General features: G+C 37.3%; 1 protein-coding gene across 5 annotated transcripts in view; it reads left to right on the top strand.

The window, feature by feature from the left end:
* Window positions 1-17,844, top strand: part of TTC7B (tetratricopeptide repeat domain 7B) — a 145,691-nt gene that overhangs the window by 18,208 nt on the left and 109,639 nt on the right. For all 5 annotated transcript variants that reach the window (XM_068946802.1, XM_068946800.1, XM_068946801.1 and 2 more), the window contains exons 4-5: window positions 10,021-10,151; window positions 16,727-16,848. In XM_068946802.1, coding sequence (XP_068802903.1) covers window positions 10,021-10,151; window positions 16,727-16,848 — 253 coding nt within the window. The remainder of the gene's footprint in view (window positions 1-10,020; window positions 10,152-16,726; window positions 16,849-17,844) is intronic.

The raw sequence follows: 17,844 nt of genomic DNA, 5'->3' as shown, positions 1-17,844 counted from the left end.
GTATCCATCAAGTTGGTTGTAAGCCTCACTGCAAAATGCTCATTGCATGCGATAGGTGACATCAGAATATTCTGGCTCTCCATCCAGAAGGTGAAACTTCGGTGTTTTCACACCCCCACAGTCTTCAACTTGGAATAATTCTGTCGTCAAACTAACAAACAAAAGCCAGCTACTGGCTGTAATGCATTCACAAAGAACCTGAATGTTTTTTATTACATAACAAAGGATATACATATATGTCATAAAAGGATGCTTTTGGGTCTCAGTGCTGAGGATGGCATGTTTAGAAGGATATAAGTGAGACATAATAGTGACTGATAATAAATCACTCAAAGGATTCAAAGCTATTTAAATCCAGCAAGGAAGATTAAGTGATTATTAAATAATTGAAAACTCTGAGAAAACCCTAGCAAACTGCCTTTGAAATCTTTTCTGTTTCCTTTGACTCTTTGGCAGCTTGTAGTGTGCAGTTGCATGAACTTGTGAATTGTGGAGGCCTCAGTACCCATGCAGTTGCTGGAAATGAGATGTCTGTGAATGGAGGTGCCAATGTATTTCAAGAGGGTGTGAGCTGGGAAGAAAAATGCACTTAGAAGAAGGATGTTGTTGGGGAGATGGGCAAGTTTGCTTGGCTCTACACGTTTTGTGTCTTCTTGTCACAGCATGTAGCTTAGGCATGGGTATCTGTTGTTAGAGCTGTCCCGTGCAGCAAGAGTGAAGCTAAGAAATGAGGGTGGGTTGGGGCAGAGAGGAAGAGGGAAGGATAAACTTCAGATCATGGTGGCAAATACTGGCTCAAAGTAAAGTTTGGAAGGGTCTTGCACATTTCTGACTGTTGCACATCTTTGATATTTAAGTATCTGTATAGGAATGACTACCTTTTGATAAGTAGAGCAGATTGCCCTGTTAGGAGAGGTTATTTTTTATTTTTTCATTGGTTTACTTTCTTTACTAGATCACTTTAACTAGCAATGCTCAATTCTGAGACTGAAGGAAGATCCTAACGTATGAAGAATGGAAATGAGACAAAGTATGAATCCATAAAAAAGTACCTAAACGCTTTTTATGCATATGGGTGACCTTCCCCCCCCCCCCCCCCCAAGTTAGACATGCCAATTTAGCTCCAATTTTCCATATTTCTTCCTTATCCTACCAGACCGACCAGAAAAAATCTGTATAGCACTGCTATCATATAGAAACATACATTGTTTCTATAGTTTTAATAGTGGCTGAACCTAGTATTCTCTTAGGGATGTGGCCTCTGGGAACAGGGCAATTAAGTCTCTACAAGTCTTCAGCAGTATATGAATGAGATAATACAATGGAAAGCACACAAAGGCATTATTCAAATACCATGCATGGCAGTATCTGTTATGTTTCTAAGCAATTTTTGTTTGCTTATGGAAGCAGAGATGAGATGCTTGCACAGTGGGATACTGAGCTGTTAATTTGGGGAGGTGCAGCTTGTCAGTAACACTCAAGTAACAAGTATATATTTAACCGGGAATTAAGCTTATTGAAATCTTAGGTAACATGATTCTGGTACTGCTGCATAAGTGAAAAGATATAATTGAAATATGAATTTATAATACTTTTCATTACAAATTAGTGAATCTCTCTCCAGATGCTCAGAGATGAGAACAGCAATTTGAAGTTCTTAAAACCTACAACTTAGTAAACTTTTGATTTTAGTTAAGAAATAGTGTTCATATTTACTATATTGTAGTAGATGAGTAGCCCAGTGCAGCCATCTGACAGGATGGCTATGTTGCGTTACGGTGACACAGTCTTGCTGAGTATGTGAGGGATGTCATATGTAAGTTGGACTGTGACATTACAGGATTGCAGCCTTATTGCTACAGGCTGTTTCACGTCTCATGTTGCCTGTTCAAATAACTGTGTTTATATTTAGATGATGTGTGTTGAGAAAGGTGAGACTGTTTTTACTGCTGCTGACCCATATTCAAATTTAATGTTGCATTTGCCAAGTTAAATGATTGGCTATTAATTAGTTCTATTTACAGAAACATGCAAATGCCCGTTAGGTTCAGTGAAAGTGTCGCGTGAACGTGAATAGTTACTTTGCAGTTAGCAAAAGATGCTGCACTTAACTTTAATCATACACGATTGTAATGAGATCATCTGCATTGCTAGCCTGTGTCAGCAGACACCAAGCGGATCTTCATGGACGAATGCTAAATGAAAGCTGTTTTAGTAATAATGCCAGAGATCTCTAGCCTCATTAGGCAACGGGTCAAGAACTCAATTTCCTTCTTAAATTCCCTCCTCCTGTATGGCTGTGTAGGCATAGCAGCCCATCAGCAAGTGGTTTACAGAGCACAGCTAGGAAGCCTATGCCCCAGCTACTCCGAACCTTCTCCCTTAAAATCTTGTATTTCCCTACTCTGTTTTTACACCTTCTCCCCTGCTTGACCAGGGCTTGGGAGGAAACCCGGGGGTTAGACCTGCTTTCTTCAGTGTTGCTCTTAGCTCCAGTGCCTGAAATCCAAGCATTAAAGGAACACGTTTGGGTTCTTAATAAAATAGAATTCTTTAGGATTTAAAATGTTTCTTTTTATTTGTCTTGCCTTTTAATTAGTGTGTGCTTTGAGCTTCTGGCCTCTTTTCTCATGCCATATGAAGAACTGGCGTTGCATTGAAGCCTGGTCCTTTTTCCCTCGGAGACTTTTGTAGGAGTGACCCTGACAATTTATAGCAAAACAGTTCAATATAAATTCAGTAGTTAACCTAACTGTTTTCTCCTGGGTAAACTGCTACCCTGATGACCGCTCCATGTACTAGTGTATATTTCTTCTGCTTTGTGGAGCGTTCATCAGAGGTTCACTCACTCCGAGATCTGCTACAATTACCAGGCCTTTCCCCAGCTCTTATCTCTCCTTTGAGCTTTTTGAGCCTTTCTAGAAGTTGCTTGTCAGGCAAAGGGCTGTACAGTAGAACAAGCATTGGCTGGCTCATAGTTCTTGGAAAAAAAAAAATGCATCTGTGATAATACTGATCTCTTCTGGTATTTTGTGCTTGTAAGAAAATATAAAGATTTGAATGGTGTTACATTTAGAGGAAAAAGGGTGACCAGTCATTTCATGACAGTTACAGAATGACAGTTCAGGTTGGAAGGGACCTCTGGAGATCATCTGGCCCAACCCCCCTGGCTCGAGGAGGGTCAGCTAGAGCAGGTTGCCCAGGACTGTGTCTAGCCAAGTTTTGAATATCCCCAAGGATGGAGACTCCACAGTCTTCCTGGGCAACCTGTTCTAGCGTTTGACCCTTTTCTACCCTCATGGTAGGGTAGAAAGGCTTTTCTTATTCAGGTAGAATTTCCTGGGGCTCAGTTTGTGCCCATTGCCTCCTGTCCTGCCAGTGGCCACCACTGAGAAGATTCTGGCTCTGCCGTCAGGTGTTTATACACATTGATAAGATTGCTCTGGAGCCTTCTCTTCTCTGGGCTGAGCAGTCCCAGCCTCTCCTCATATGAGAGCTGCTCCAGTCCCTTCATCATCTTTGTTATCGCAGATAATGTAACACCCTTCCCCCCCGCACTGAAATACTATTATGCTTTTATATGCTGCTTGGATTAATAAGTGTTTACTTCAGCAAAGATAAGATTGTTCTTGGCATTAGAAATTTGTAATTTCCATTTTCTTTTTAATTTTGAGGAACTTTGAAACTTTTTGAAGAACTAGCATATCTATGATATTAAAAAGCCTTACTGATGCAATAATAGAAATACAGTATGAGCATACATGGTAAAATACTGTCTTCAGCTCTGCAAAGTGGTGCTTTATGATGCTGTGGATTTCATTTAGAACTGATTTAATTCTCTGAGTAGTCTGCATATAAAAGAGTGGCTTGCCAAAGCAGCCTCCCTTAGATTCAACTATGCTGAGAAAAGAGGATGTTGTCCTCCTTTCTGATGCCTTTTCTAGAAGGTAATTGAGTATGATACCAGCCAGAGAGCAGATTTTGCATCTTAACAGTTGCTGGAGATTTTTCCTGTGTCATTTTGGTGTTTTTTGGGGGTGGATTGGTGGAGGTGTTACGAGACACTTGAAAAGCAGATGAATATTTTTTTCGCAGAGAAAAGCGGGGAAATGATTCTGAAGATTGTCTAGAGAAATAGGCAGTTTGGACTAAGATGATGTATCTGCAATAACTGATAAGTAAGCTGTAGTTATATATATATTTTAATCTCTGTGTATCATTCATTTGGTTTTCCCTTATTCTTCTCTCGTTAATAGTCATTACTCTAGAAATACCATAGGGAATTGAGGAAGAAAAAAGTACCTTGCTTTTGAAAAAAATGTTCTACAAACAAGTCGCAATCTGTGGTGGTTGACCTCTAGAAAACTAGAGCTTGCTGAAATAAGTCCTTCCTAAAGCGGAATTAGCAGTGTTCTTTCCAAGTTCAGAAGTGCACTGTGGGAGTTCCTTGATAGCAGAAACTAAAATTATTTCAGTTTTTCTTTAAAAATTACTAATAAATGTCTGTCACGTTGTACTTAATTACTTGTATAAGCTAAATATTCAGCTCTTTTAAAGGGAGATGAAGGATTTATTTGTTTTACAGCATTATCACCCTTGCTTTGCATATAATATAGGGGATATTAAGTATTGTATAGCCAAACAGACTTAGATTTTAGGTATCTGTTCAGGGGAAACTGTAATCAAACCTAGGAATCTTTGTCTGTTGGTGCAACTCTGCTCTCCATCATGCAAAAGCGTATTTTTTTGCTTACGTTTTGCTAAAAATAGTCTTCCGCTATTTTTCTTGTGTTCTTTGACTTGACTACTGAAAACAGTAGGTAAACCATAGGATTTGCTATTATTTGTAGTCTAAAATATTTTAGTGGTATCCAGACAAGGCGCTGGCTGGCATCTTGGAAAAACCTCAGATATAAAATGCAGTAAAATACTTCTGTCAGCCTGATGTATGTTAATGGTTTCAGCAGTGAAACTACTTCCTGCTAGCTAGGTGGTAGGAATACATGGTAAAGATGTGAGCCCTGCTGTGGCCTTTTGACCTTTGAGTAATATTTGTTTTATTCTGCCTGCATAATGGAATGGGGATGTTTGTTAATCTGGTTTCCTGCAGAAGTTACAGTTTGGGGGATTTGTTTTTGTTTTAGTGGTTTATAAATGAAAAGTAATTATTGTCATTGTCTTTAACATAAAAGCTGTTTCTTATTTAGGAATAAACAAATCTGTTTCACTGGGACCGCTTAAAAACTGTTACTTCGTTGCTCGTTCTTACTGAGGAGTCCTCTTTGCTGCATAGTGCTCGGTGCGTGGGTGTGTGGTGGTAGGATTGGTTTGCTTTTGTATTGTTTTTATGAAACATGAAAGTTTACTTGGCATAATCTTGATCATTTTTAATTAAAATGCACGTATATGAGACCATAGTCATGAGAATGCTACTGGGAATAAATGGTAAAATTATCCACTGTTTGCTTTCTGAATCTTTTACAAAATATGAATAGTTTATAAAGTTTTGGAAGACTTAAAGAAAACCTTTGGCAGTTATCAGGTGATTTGGATATCACACATAGTCTTTTCTTGTCCGGGTACTGTTTGTTGCTGTTCTCTTCTGTTTTGACAAGCAATTTTAGAGTTGCTTTGCAAAACATGTAAGCTCGAGTGGTGTGGACTCGTATTCATTTCACTGCTTCTCACTTTCCTTCCTCTCAGGAGTCATCTTGCTTGATATCAGGACTAGATATGTATGAGATAAATGTCTTCCCAAAATAAAACTGACCCAGTTTGTTGGAAGCTTTTACTTCAAGGTGATTTTGATTGGGAAGGGCTTAAACTTAAAAGCCACAAATCTCAAAGTTAATTTTGTGATAGCAACTGGTTTGGTATGCTGGAATACAGAGTGTAATTAGAGGAAATATTAATAAAGACTGAATAAACCAGTAGCTATAACCTATACATTCATACAGTAATATTTCATGGCAGTAACCTGCATCTCTTTTCTCAGTATCTCCAAGATGTTTGTAAATTAGAAATCTGTCATTCTTGGGTGGGGGAAAAAGCAGAGGTTCCTGCCTTGCAGGTGCGGGAGCAAGCACAAAGGGAAGAACTGACCTGTCCAAGTATATACAGAAGTCTTTAGGTAATTGAGGATGATACATATTTCTTTAAAATTTATGTGATTCTCCATTCTGCGTGTTACCTCTTGCTTATTCTTTTTTCAAGATACTAGTCTAATAATCCCTTATTTCAAGTCACTTTTTATCATCTCACAGTGTTCTTGGGAAGCAGCAAGCAGTATATTATGTGGTTGTTACTACTATATTGCTGTGTTGTATCTGTTTCAAATAAAAATGCTTCTAGGGACTTCAGTGGATTCTATTGCTTTATCAGCTAATATAGTTAAGAAAATAAATGGATGATGGATAGTCTGGAATCTGAAGGGACTCTGATTTTATCCTATTTCAGAAATCATCACTTGGGGGTTTTCTTCTACGTTATTTCTGGTTGGTTGTGATGGTGTCTGAACCATCCTGTTCAGTGGTGGGTTCAGGATAGTTCTTCAGGTGAACTTCCTGCTCTGAGGTGTTGCATGCTTTAAAATATGCATACTTTCATATGCTGTGATAAATACATCAGCAAAAGTGCAGTGAGTACTAAATGTGTATTAAAGTTGCTTTGAGAAATAGTATATCCTAATGAAAGGACTCTCTTAAATAACGCCAAAGGGAAGTACAAAATTCTAACAAAGTTCCTGGAAGAGCACTGATGTTTCCTATTTTAATGAAAATTCTCAGCCAAAAATGAGAGAATGTTCTTATATTGAGCTTTCCAGTTTAAAAGATTGTTATTGTGGCCATAAAGTATAAAAATAGAAATAATAAATCCAAGTCAAATCCTCAAATAGCCAGCTGAGTAATATGTAGTGGAAGATCGCTTTCGGGTACTTGCTGCTTGTGTCATGGGAGCGAAGGGGTGGGGAGGAGCGATCCAGTTACCAACTATTTGATGCTTTTAGTCATTTGATCTTTTTACTGCTGCTTGTTTATTGTAGAGTATGGTCACCTCTGAGTTTGAGTTTGAAAGTGTTTGTGTAGGACGCTGCAAACTTTCTAGACGGCATCAACTGTACATTTAGATCTTATTATGAACAGATCAGTTCAAGGCTACTTTCACAGCAGGATAACGGACCTTTTTGTATAGTCTAATCTTGCTGCTTCTGATTCTATGGCACATAGGAAAAACACTGGAATAGTAGCTATTTCATGGAAAATTAAAGCATATTAGGAGAGATTACTCTAGACTTTTTTCATATGCAGTTAATTTTTAGAAATATGCTAGGTTAAAACCACAACATCGGGAAAGTCTGGTGTCCATACTCAGATTTAGCAGCTTTTTGAGAGATAGTCTACTTGTCTGCTGTGCTTCAAAGTTTTTGAAAAGGCTTTTAAAAAGTATGTTAAATTTTATTTTGCTTATTATGAAGCCATTAGTAATGGAGTTGGGGATTTTGTCTTAACCGGATATATAGCTAGCAAATAGAGGTGTAGGTTATAAGTTGTTCGTACTGGTAAAACAATGAATTGGGGGGTAAGGGTGGCCAATGTGATCTGATACAGACTTAAGGCATCCTCCTGAGCCAGAAATATGACTTAATTTTTTGCCTATAGATGAGGTATAGTAACTTCTATAGGGAGATATTGAAACTTGATATTTTAAAAGAATCTGAAGTTTTTAAATATTTAATTGTTTGATTTCATTGATGAATAAATGCCAGATTCCATGGCTGTGTCTTTCCAAGGGGTTTTAATAAGAAAAGTATTGTAATTCAAATGAAACATGCTGTCCCAGTCTTACGGCATTGATGGACAGAAATCTCTTGATTAAACTATTCTCCCAACTGGGATTTGGTACTATATGGCATTCTACAGACATCTATCCTGTATATCACTATATGCTTTTTTTCAGGAAGGGACACTCAAAACCTTGGATGATGAATTACGTATGCTCATTTAAACTGTGATTTATATCAATGTAGGAGGGGTTACAGGCACTTTTGGATCAACATTAATTACTGACAAAGTGGAGGAATGATTTAAAATAAATCTGTAAGAACCTGTGGAAAGTGCTACGTCTGAAATACAAATAATTGTGTGAATAAGTATAAGATGGGCATTACTGATGAGGCAGTTGTTTCATGGACTACAATCTGGTGATCTGTGCCAAATCATAAACAGAAGAGAAGCTTCTACACAAAAAAGGGCACTAACATTGTGCTGCTTTCCATAAAAATAAGTATAAAACACAGGAAACAATCTGTTTTGCTCAGTGTCGTTGAGGCTTCAGGTGGAGCAGTGTGTCTAGTTTTGGCACCATGAGTTGAGAAAGATGTAACCAATTGGAGAAAGTCCAGAGGAGATAAAAATGATTAGATAAAAATGATTAGCTGTCAAGGAAGCATGATACGAGAAAGAAGTGAGAACTGACTGTCCTTATTGCAACAGTGTCTCTCCTTCCCTAGATTAATATTGAAAAAGGATTTTGTAAAGAAGGGAATAATATCTCTGAAACGGACTAGGAGTCATTAATCTAGGGAGGGAGACTTGGACAAGAGGAAAAAATGTTAATGGTGGGAAGAGTTGAGCTCTATAATAAATTGCATAGGAAAGCCAAGGTATGCCTATTGTGAGAGGCTTTTAAGAACAGATTAGATCAGCATCTGTCAGGGTTGGTTGATACCTGGGACAGATAGATAGGTTAGTGGTCTCGGTCCTTTCCAGCTACATTTCTCTAAACATCTTGAAAATAACTGTAATGGAAGTGGCTTGTCTAGGAGATGGTATTGATTAGTGAGCATTGGGTTTTGTTTTTAGGCAAACGTTTTCTTGTCTTCATAGCTCCAGACAATATATTTATTGGCTCCGTCTAATAAAGGCCTGAGACAAAAAGACTTCTTCACCTTGATAGGAGAGAAATACGTCTTACGTTAGTTGACTGTACATAAAGTTGACTGTATAGAGTTGTTTTGTGGACATGGATATATATATATATATGGATATCTGTCCCAGCAGTTTCTCCTGGCTATCCTACGGCTTAAAGCACTTACTGGGTGCATGATATCTTGTGCTGTGTCTGCCCTCAATGCCTTATGAAGGTGTGTATGGAAGGCAATTTAATAGCCGTTTTTCAGTACCTCATTCTCCCATCCTGTTCGTTAGCAAAGTAGACCAGAAAAGAATAAGGGTCATGTCTGGATTCTTGAAGCTGTACTGATTGTTATCTTTGCAACAGAAAAAATATTGGAATTGTTATTTGCCAACAGATACTTAGTGATTTCCACCTGCAGAGGATATATTAATTCTTTTATTTCAACGTGTTATTAATCATATGTTTACTGAGTGGAACTAAATAGCAAGGTAAATAGATAGCAAACAGTTCATTGATCATTGAATGAGCATTTGACAAATAACACATGTGATGAGTAATGTAAAGAATGCCGCAGGTCTGTTGTAAAAGGGTGGTGAGCTATATTTGAAAGCTGAAAGGAGGAAATTGATTAACAAAAGCCTTAAATATGAAAAATTACATTTTCTGAACTCTCATTTCTGGAAAACGTATGCGTTCTTATAGGTGCATCTGCTTTGCACAGTGAGTAAATTTAGGATACTACCTTGAGTGCCTTTCCTCATCTTGCCTCGGTTTCTGTGATCGCGCTGGAAAAGTGAAGTTGTATTCAGTAATTGAAAAACTAGTACAGAAGTGCTCTTGGCATTTTGTGTAGACTGCCTTAATACCCTTTTAAAATTGCTAAAAATTGCTTATTCTGTTGTCTTAATAGAGGAGGATTTGTCTTTTTTTCCTCATTTTTTGTAGTGTCCGTTTTAGAGGAGCGTACCTTCTGAAGTTTTGTTGCAGATTTTTGTTTTTGTTTCTTCTCCTGATCAAAGGTGGGCTTAGTCTGGATTATTATTCAAATGTAGTATTATATGACATTAGTTTTTAATGCTCCTTTTGAAAATGTTCTGTTCTCAGGTCTCTGTCTTGAGAAGTTGCCAATTTCTTCTTCAGCCAGCAACCTCCATGTGGACCGTGAACAAGAAATTGTTACCTGCTATGAGAAAGCTGGGGATATTGCTCTCTTGTACCTTCAGGAGATAGAAAGGGTAAGCTGGGATAATTTGTTGTTCTTAGTTGAAGAATTGCATGGTTCATCATCTTTCATGGATGTCATGTGACCAGTATCTTTGTGTTCAACTAAAAGATAATGTCTGAGATATTTTTCCTTAGGACTTCAGTGCACGCTTATTATTGGGCAGTAAATTGGTGTGACTTAACTCATGTCTAGTGCCTATCACTATGACTGCTCTTGCTTTCCGACCTCTGGAAAATAGTGCCAGTAGTCTCAAAAGGGACAAAGCTCCTCTAAACTATTATGTGCATTCAGGATGCTGATCTGTGGCCTCTCGTTACCCTGTGGTAGTTCATTTATGAACGTGGGATTAAGATATCTCTCAATATGTACATGTTGTATATGTGGGTACATGTAGCTCTTCAGGTAATACTTAAAAAGTCGTTTTAAAACTTAAAAGACTATTTTTTTTTAAAAATTCATCTGTGAAAAGGTGAAGAATGATACGAGCACATGTAAATAGCAGAGATGAAAAGTTGATCCTGTTTATGTTTATTTGGAGCCAATGATTTAACTGCTCTTAGATCCTTTTTATAAAATTACTTGAAGATAAAATCCTGAAATAACTTTGTGTCCCTCAGCAAGAGTCTTGACATATCAGTGGTGCAGCAAGAATAATAACTGGAAGTGCACTCACTTCAATTAATAGGCACAGTCCTGGGACAATGAAAAAATTACCAGATATGATAGCCAGATAAAGCAATGATTTTAAAACACAGATGTAGTTGTAATGAGATAAATCTTGAATGGTTCTCTAAATGGGATCAGTCTGAATGTTCGATTTCATCTGCCTTTGCATGATTTACAGCATTTCAAAATTTTATTAATTACCTCCCTCCCTGGGGGCTGGGGGAGGGGGAATTATTTCCTTCACCCAGGAGTAAAGAGGCTCTTCCAGTACCAACTACCAAAAAGCTTCAGATGACAAAGGCACTGTTTATGAAGCTAACTGTTACTGCTTTATCTTGCATAGGCAATGTCAGAAGGAAAATTCGTCATTTTTCTGAATTGAATACTTGGTATTGATAACTCTTCTGATTTGTATGCTCTAGATCTAAAACAGTTCAGTATTGTTTGTATAATTCAGTGTTGTTCCCAAAACTGTTGAAGATTTTCAGTAGGTATGTGCACTGGGTGAAAAGGTGTTCTTGGACTGAATAGTCCATTTGCAGTTTTAGCTTGTTGCTGTATTACTCATTGTAAGAGTACAACTACAATATTTTTTGGATTTTTTTCCTAAAGATTTGTCTGCATCTGAATCTAAACTCCAAAATTGCTGTACTTTATATACAGTGAAAAGCACTGAGGATGAATAGAAAGTTACTCGAGAAGCTGAGGTACTTAGGTATGTTGGAGACCTGTATTTTATTGATGGTAGCTGGTATTTCTGAGTTTTGTGATGTTAGAGAAAAACGTAACCTACAAACACCTTTGCAGAATCTTAGGCAAGTTACTATTTTCTTTGTTTCCCCATTTTATAGATAAAGGAGTTACGGAGAGTTTAAAGTTAGTTTTCTTATTTGTAACCAGCTTAACGCTTGAGGTGTAAAGGCCACTACTACTACAGGTGACTGTAAAGAAGAACCATACCAACTGACTGCAAATTTTTGAATTGTTAGCTTGGAGTATCAATGCCTTGGAATTTCTGGAACCAGTATCTTGGGATTTCTTTCTCTAAAGCGTGCTCGTGTCTTCCTGTCTTCTACTCAGCAAATATGTGCCTAATGCCCTGCACCTTCCCATCTTCTCTCAAATTGCAGACACAGAAGGCATGTTTCTTTATTTTATAAATTGAGTTTTTAGCAATGTTGACTACTTCATTGACTGTTAAAACGTTAAATTTCCGGTTGCTTTCTCTTCTGTTCTTCTGCCATATTATAAAGTTAAACTGGGCTTTTTTACCAGTACTGCTACATTTCCCATTGTAATGAGTGTCATTGCAGAAGTAACCTTTCTAGGAGTTGTTTGTATCGTCTCACTGAATTTCAAGTTGCAGAATTTCAATAGTGGACTCTCTCAGCTCCCTCTTTAATTTGGGTGAATGACAAATAAATGGTCCATTTGTCACTCTTTCAAGTTTTTGATTTAATTTGAAAGCGTGAACAGCAATTACAAAAAGGTTTTTTTTTTCTTGTCAGCCAAGACTGAATTTATTTGTCCTCAGTCCTTCCTTCTTAAGTTTGCTTCTCAACATGCTGATCTGTGAATGAGAACAGACTTAGATCTCATCCTTGTTTCCACTTTTGAGCAATTCAAAACTTCCTGCTCCCCAGAGCTTCCTATGAAGGTTGGAAGGCCTGAAGAAATTGTAGGTTCAAGTTTCTGGTGCCCACACACTCATTTAGCTTGTCTTGTGAAGCTTGAGCAACAAAACTAGAGTTAGAGCTCTATATAAGGGAACTGTGGAAAAAAGCTGAACATGCTACCACAGTATTGAGTGTTAATCTCCTTTCAGAGGCAGACTTCATATCACAGGAACCCCGGAAGCTAGTGAATGAAAATCTAAGTTGTGATAATGGAACCTTTTTCATGCCTCATTGGAAAGACCTAGGTCTGTACCCTTCTTGCATGACCAGTTGACATGCAATTTTGGAGCCTTATGTCATCCCACTGTCAATATCTTCAGGTCACAGCTTAGATATTGAACAACTCTCTCATCAGAACTGCCTTGCTCCTCCTGTGTGAGATCCTTCTTGGTCAAGAAAGTTTGCCTACCTGACTGAGCATGTCTTTCTGTCTTCTCCTAAACCCAATCCTACTTATCCTGGAGTGTCTCATGGCGAGTGGAGGATCTAGTGAGAGATGGTCAATTTGTGCTTGTGCATTTTTATCTTTGGCTCTTAAGGGTTGGTTAAGACTTATCAAACGTGTTGTTTCTTAGTGGGATATGAACCTATTGGTTGCAGTCCTCAGGCCTGCCATTCAGCAGTTTTCCTTGAAAAGGTTATTCCTGGTGGCAGTGACTGTCCCAGGAAGAAGACAAGGGAGATCCAAGTCCTTATGCCTAACCAGCCTTTCTCTCTATTCTTTCTGGATGGTTACACTTAAAAACAATTTTTTTTCCAGAGATGACTTCAGAATTTAGCAGAAACTGTGGAATCAATGTCGGTGTGCACTTCTTCATTTCTTATTTTATTTCTTGTTTTAATAAACTTCCATGTCTCTGAGGCTAGAATTCCTGACATAGCAAGTGGCTTGAATATTGAAGGGCATTGCCATCTCCATAGAGATACTGTCTGTCTGGATAGCAGGCCAGTTTGGAGAAGGGTCAATTTTACTAGAGCATACCTTTGGCTCAGACTATATAGTGTCAGTGCTCAGAGTGCACATAGGCCTTAATTGCTGTGACCAGCCTCATCTGGAGCCTCCACTGCTACTGTTTGGATGTGTGCAGCTAAACCAGAAAATTCTTAAGTTGGAGTGAGTGGCTTAGGTCAGTGGACTTCTCTTCTTTGAGGGCAGTGAGAAGTCTCTGCATGCAGTAAGCTGGGCAAAAAAATCTGGAAGAATGTTCCTTCTTAAACAGGGGAGAAGCATGGAATTATTTCTGTGAAGCAGAGGAGGAAATATGCGTGTGCTCAATAAGAAAATCTCTTGAGAAATGTACAGTGGCATTTTAGAACTTTAGCGTTTCATCCAGTAGTTGCTATTAACATACAAATAGTCTGTTGAGTTTGATATTAGTACAACCATAAAGTTTAAGGTTAGATTTCAGTAATTAACCATCTGAATCTAACAGCATGTGTATTGACATTTTCTGCTGAAGTGATGATGTTGGCCTGCGCATCTCTGGTGATGCTTATCCCTGTCCATGGAACTATTTTATTCCCCATTCTGATTTTGAGTATCCTACTGTAAATCTAAAATAACTTCATTAAAATGTGCATTTTGGTGAAAAAAGCTTTGTACATTGCTAAAACATAGAGCCAGAGCTTGAGGGAACTGGCAGAATTTCACTAAACAGAAGGATCTAAAGATCTGAGGGAAGAACACCCAAATAGGTCGAAATGATGTTTCTTAGGAATCTCCAAGGGAGGAATTGCTTGAGGCCAGAAGGGTCAGAAGAACTGCAGCTCCTGATCCAGTGTGATGATGTAGTCCTCATTAGGTACAAAGATAGGGTGACACAAACAATAAAACGGGGAAAGAAAACTTTAATGTGAAGGGGGAAAAAAAATCATACATGTTGCTTTTTAAATAAATGCACATTTTTAAGAGATGAAAAAAATTAACAATGTTTCTTCAGTAAAAGTCCTGTTTAATCTCTGTTGGAATAACTGCTGAATATATGTTTGAGGAATACTTTTAATTGGTGGGGGATCTTTTGTAAGAGCTTTGATCTCTCCTTAAAGGACTATGTAAATCCCCCTTTCCCTTCTTCCTGTTCTTCCTCCCTCACTAATTCAAAAGAGAAAAATAATAAAACTCCAAAACCAAAACACCTTGGAGAAATTAAAACTTGTTTTCACAGCAACTTTAAATTGAGTTCCCACCCCAGTTGGAAGTTGCCTCATTCACACTCCCAAATCCTAGAGAATATAACAAAACTTTAATTAGCACTGACTATTCTGTCATGGAGTTTAGCTATAAATTAGTAAGTACAACTCCTTAGCTGTCAAGAAGACTAGTTTTATAGGAAGTTACTGAACTTGATCATCCAATCTCCCTAAAATTCAAAGAAGACCTCCTGTAAAGCTTTACAGTTTCTTTTCCAATGAGTTTGTTTATTACCATGTTTAAAAAAAAAAAAAAAAAGAGCTGCTTTATGAAGCCTTAATACTGCGTGCACAAACCCACACTACTGAATATAATTTAAGTTGCTATACTCACACTTACATTTTTTCACAGTTGAGCTCTTTTTACTTTGACTTACTTTTACTTGGTGAGAATGTACATTCAATTTATTGTTGCTTTCCTGTCCAGCTGAAAAGCAAGGGAGGACAGAGAGAGTGCTTCTGGGCTTTGTTTCCATTGGAGTTAGACAGAAGACTTGGTGTTTTTCAGCTCAAAATTACATTCAATGGAATAACTTCTGTATAGTCAACTCACAATGGGCAACCAGAGAAAGTTATTCTCTAATGCCTTTGGTTATATTTCTGTGCTTATTGCTCTGCAATATAATGCACTTTTTGCTTTGCGATGAGTAATTTAGGATTTATTTCTAAATCTGTGAATTTTCCCTCTGCACACATCTGAGATGGAAGCATCTACCCAACAATATCTGCAATACTGGAAATACTCCAGTTGCATTTGAGCATTTGAGCTATCCTATAGGGACCATGTATAAAAGTATGCAGTCCAAACTTTAAGTAATTTCTTCTACTTTAAGTAATTTCCTCTTGTGTCTGCTGAACTCGATGGTGGCAGTCTAGTCCTACTTTTGCCAGATCACCATATCTATACAGTTGTTTGAGAAAGCTGGTACTTAAGAAGATGTCTTGTTAGGGGTGTTTATCCTCTAACATTTTAGGCAGGAAGCTATGTATTTCTTCTCCAAAAAGCAAATTTCCTCCAAAACAAGTGTTTTGATAAACGATTACTTTCCTTTTCCTGAAACTGAAAGAATGTTAATGTCTTGTCTTTTTGCATCTTCCTTGTATTACAAAAGTGAAGAAATAACAGTTTTTGAAAGAAGCTCATGTAGAGGTCTTCACAAATGCAAAGTGTTCTAGCAGTAGCTGCAAGGAACCACAGTGTGTATGTGTGTCAGCTTGTGCTCTGTGGGTTTTTTGTTTTGTTTTTTGTGATTTTTTTTGTCTCTGAGCAAACTGCACTGACACCTTTATTTAAAAAGCTCTAAGTGTTGGGTAGGTGCTGATTTGCCAATCGTTTGTTGCTTTGTTATCTTCCAACATAGTTTTTTAAAATAGAGCAAGTATGTTTGTGCAGTTCATTTCCTCTTATCTTGTTTTGGCTGCAAGTGATGTGAGGCTTTTCTATTTTCTGTGTTTTCTTTGCTCTGTTTTGTTTTGTATGTTTTGTTACATCCTGCCAGCCACTGAGAGACAGTAGTTTAATGACTATGAAGGCATATGAAAGCTGAAGTTCTCCAGTTTGAGAGAGCAGTTTTAGAAGGTTAATGTAATAAAAATTAACTTACTTTGTTTTTAAATTATTTTTTGGAAATCCTCTCTGGATATCACTTTTAAGCTTAGTGTTTTCTGCAGCAGACTTTCCTAACTTGAAAGGGTTTTAGGTTTTGAGTACTAGCAGCTCCTGCTACTGAATATGGCTGCAAATGTTTTGTCATCCACTACTTCTGTATACCGTTCTTCACATAAACTTCTGAAAATGTCTTACAAAATTTTTCTTGGAGGTAATTCTGCTTGGCAAAGAAGTTAACTTTAAAGGTATAGCCAAGAGAAAAAGAACTTGTGTTTAAGTTGGAATAGAGGTAAATATTGAAATATTCTGCTGTCAGCTGCCTACAATTTAAAAAAAAAGACTTCTCCAACATAAGGAATCAGCTTACATGTAAAAATTCACGGGACTTGCTGGGTTGGTTTGTTTGTTTTTCTAAATACGATTTTACTTCTTTTTTTCCCTTAGTTGATTAATACCAATATACAAAACAGGAGCCCTAAGCCAGGGCCTGCTGCACAGGAACAAGAACTTGGCTTTTTCTTGGAAACAGGACTTCAAAGAGCACACGTTCTGTATTTCAAGAATGGGTAAGGTTTGACTTATGTGTTCTTGTGTTCGTTTGGGTTTTTTGTTTTTACTAGGCATATTTGTTTTAAGCCATTGTGGATTGTGGGATCATGAGACCTCTTCATTAATAAGGCAGCAGCATTTTGATTGAAATAATGAGACTATCCGTACTGTATTTATTTAAAATTTGTTAAATCTTGTAATGGAAATATGTGAACCAAAGTCCTTAATATTTTTACTTAAATATAAGAACGAAAATTTCAAGGAATAGTTACAAGTTTAACGTGTTTTCTTATGCTTTGTTGGTAGATACTCTTGGAAAGTGATTGAAAGTAAACTGCAATTCTCTATTTTTATAATTTTGATTTTGTAATTTTTTTTTCCAAATCTCTTCAGTTATCACTTATTTTAACATTATGCTGCAGGATAAATGTGCATGAAGATCAACAGTATGTATATACACAATCCCTACTGTACCTTCTCTGTAGATCCTTTTAGAGTCTGCATGGGAGGTCATTCATAATTTGTTAGAAAAAAGCTTCTATTAAATCCAGACATTACAGAAAATGAAAAAAGGAATACAACCTTCTATTCATTTTTAAGAGCTTTGAAACTTAGCACAAAAGGTTTGTAAGTACATTTCTGACATTTGTTGTTGAAAGCCCTTAGTTGTTTAGCAATTGGTTTGCAGTGTTTCTTATTTCATGAGGAAACATGATTTGATTGAAACGTTGGCACTTTGGATAGGACTAACTTTTTGTCCCGAAAAGGTTAAGCTTTCAAATACTTCAAATACAGGAGATGAAGGAAAATCATGCAGTGTCTGTAAAGAGTTTGACATTTTGATACAGTTTTAAACAGAGATGGTTGGCTGACAAAGAGACCTTCAAGTTTTGAAACTGTTCAAGGATGTCAGCATGGAAATGGTCACTGAACTGTAGAAATCTCATTTTTAAAGTAATGAAGTAGTGCCCGAATAATGCATGATCTGAGAGTTATGTTTTAGTTCTGTTTTC

Source organism: Struthio camelus, chromosome 5, assembly GCF_040807025.1.
Source record: "Struthio camelus isolate bStrCam1 chromosome 5, bStrCam1.hap1, whole genome shotgun sequence".
Taxonomy (NCBI): Eukaryota; Metazoa; Chordata; class Aves; order Struthioniformes; family Struthionidae; genus Struthio; species Struthio camelus.
This window is presented reverse-complemented; position numbering and strand designations above follow the sequence as displayed.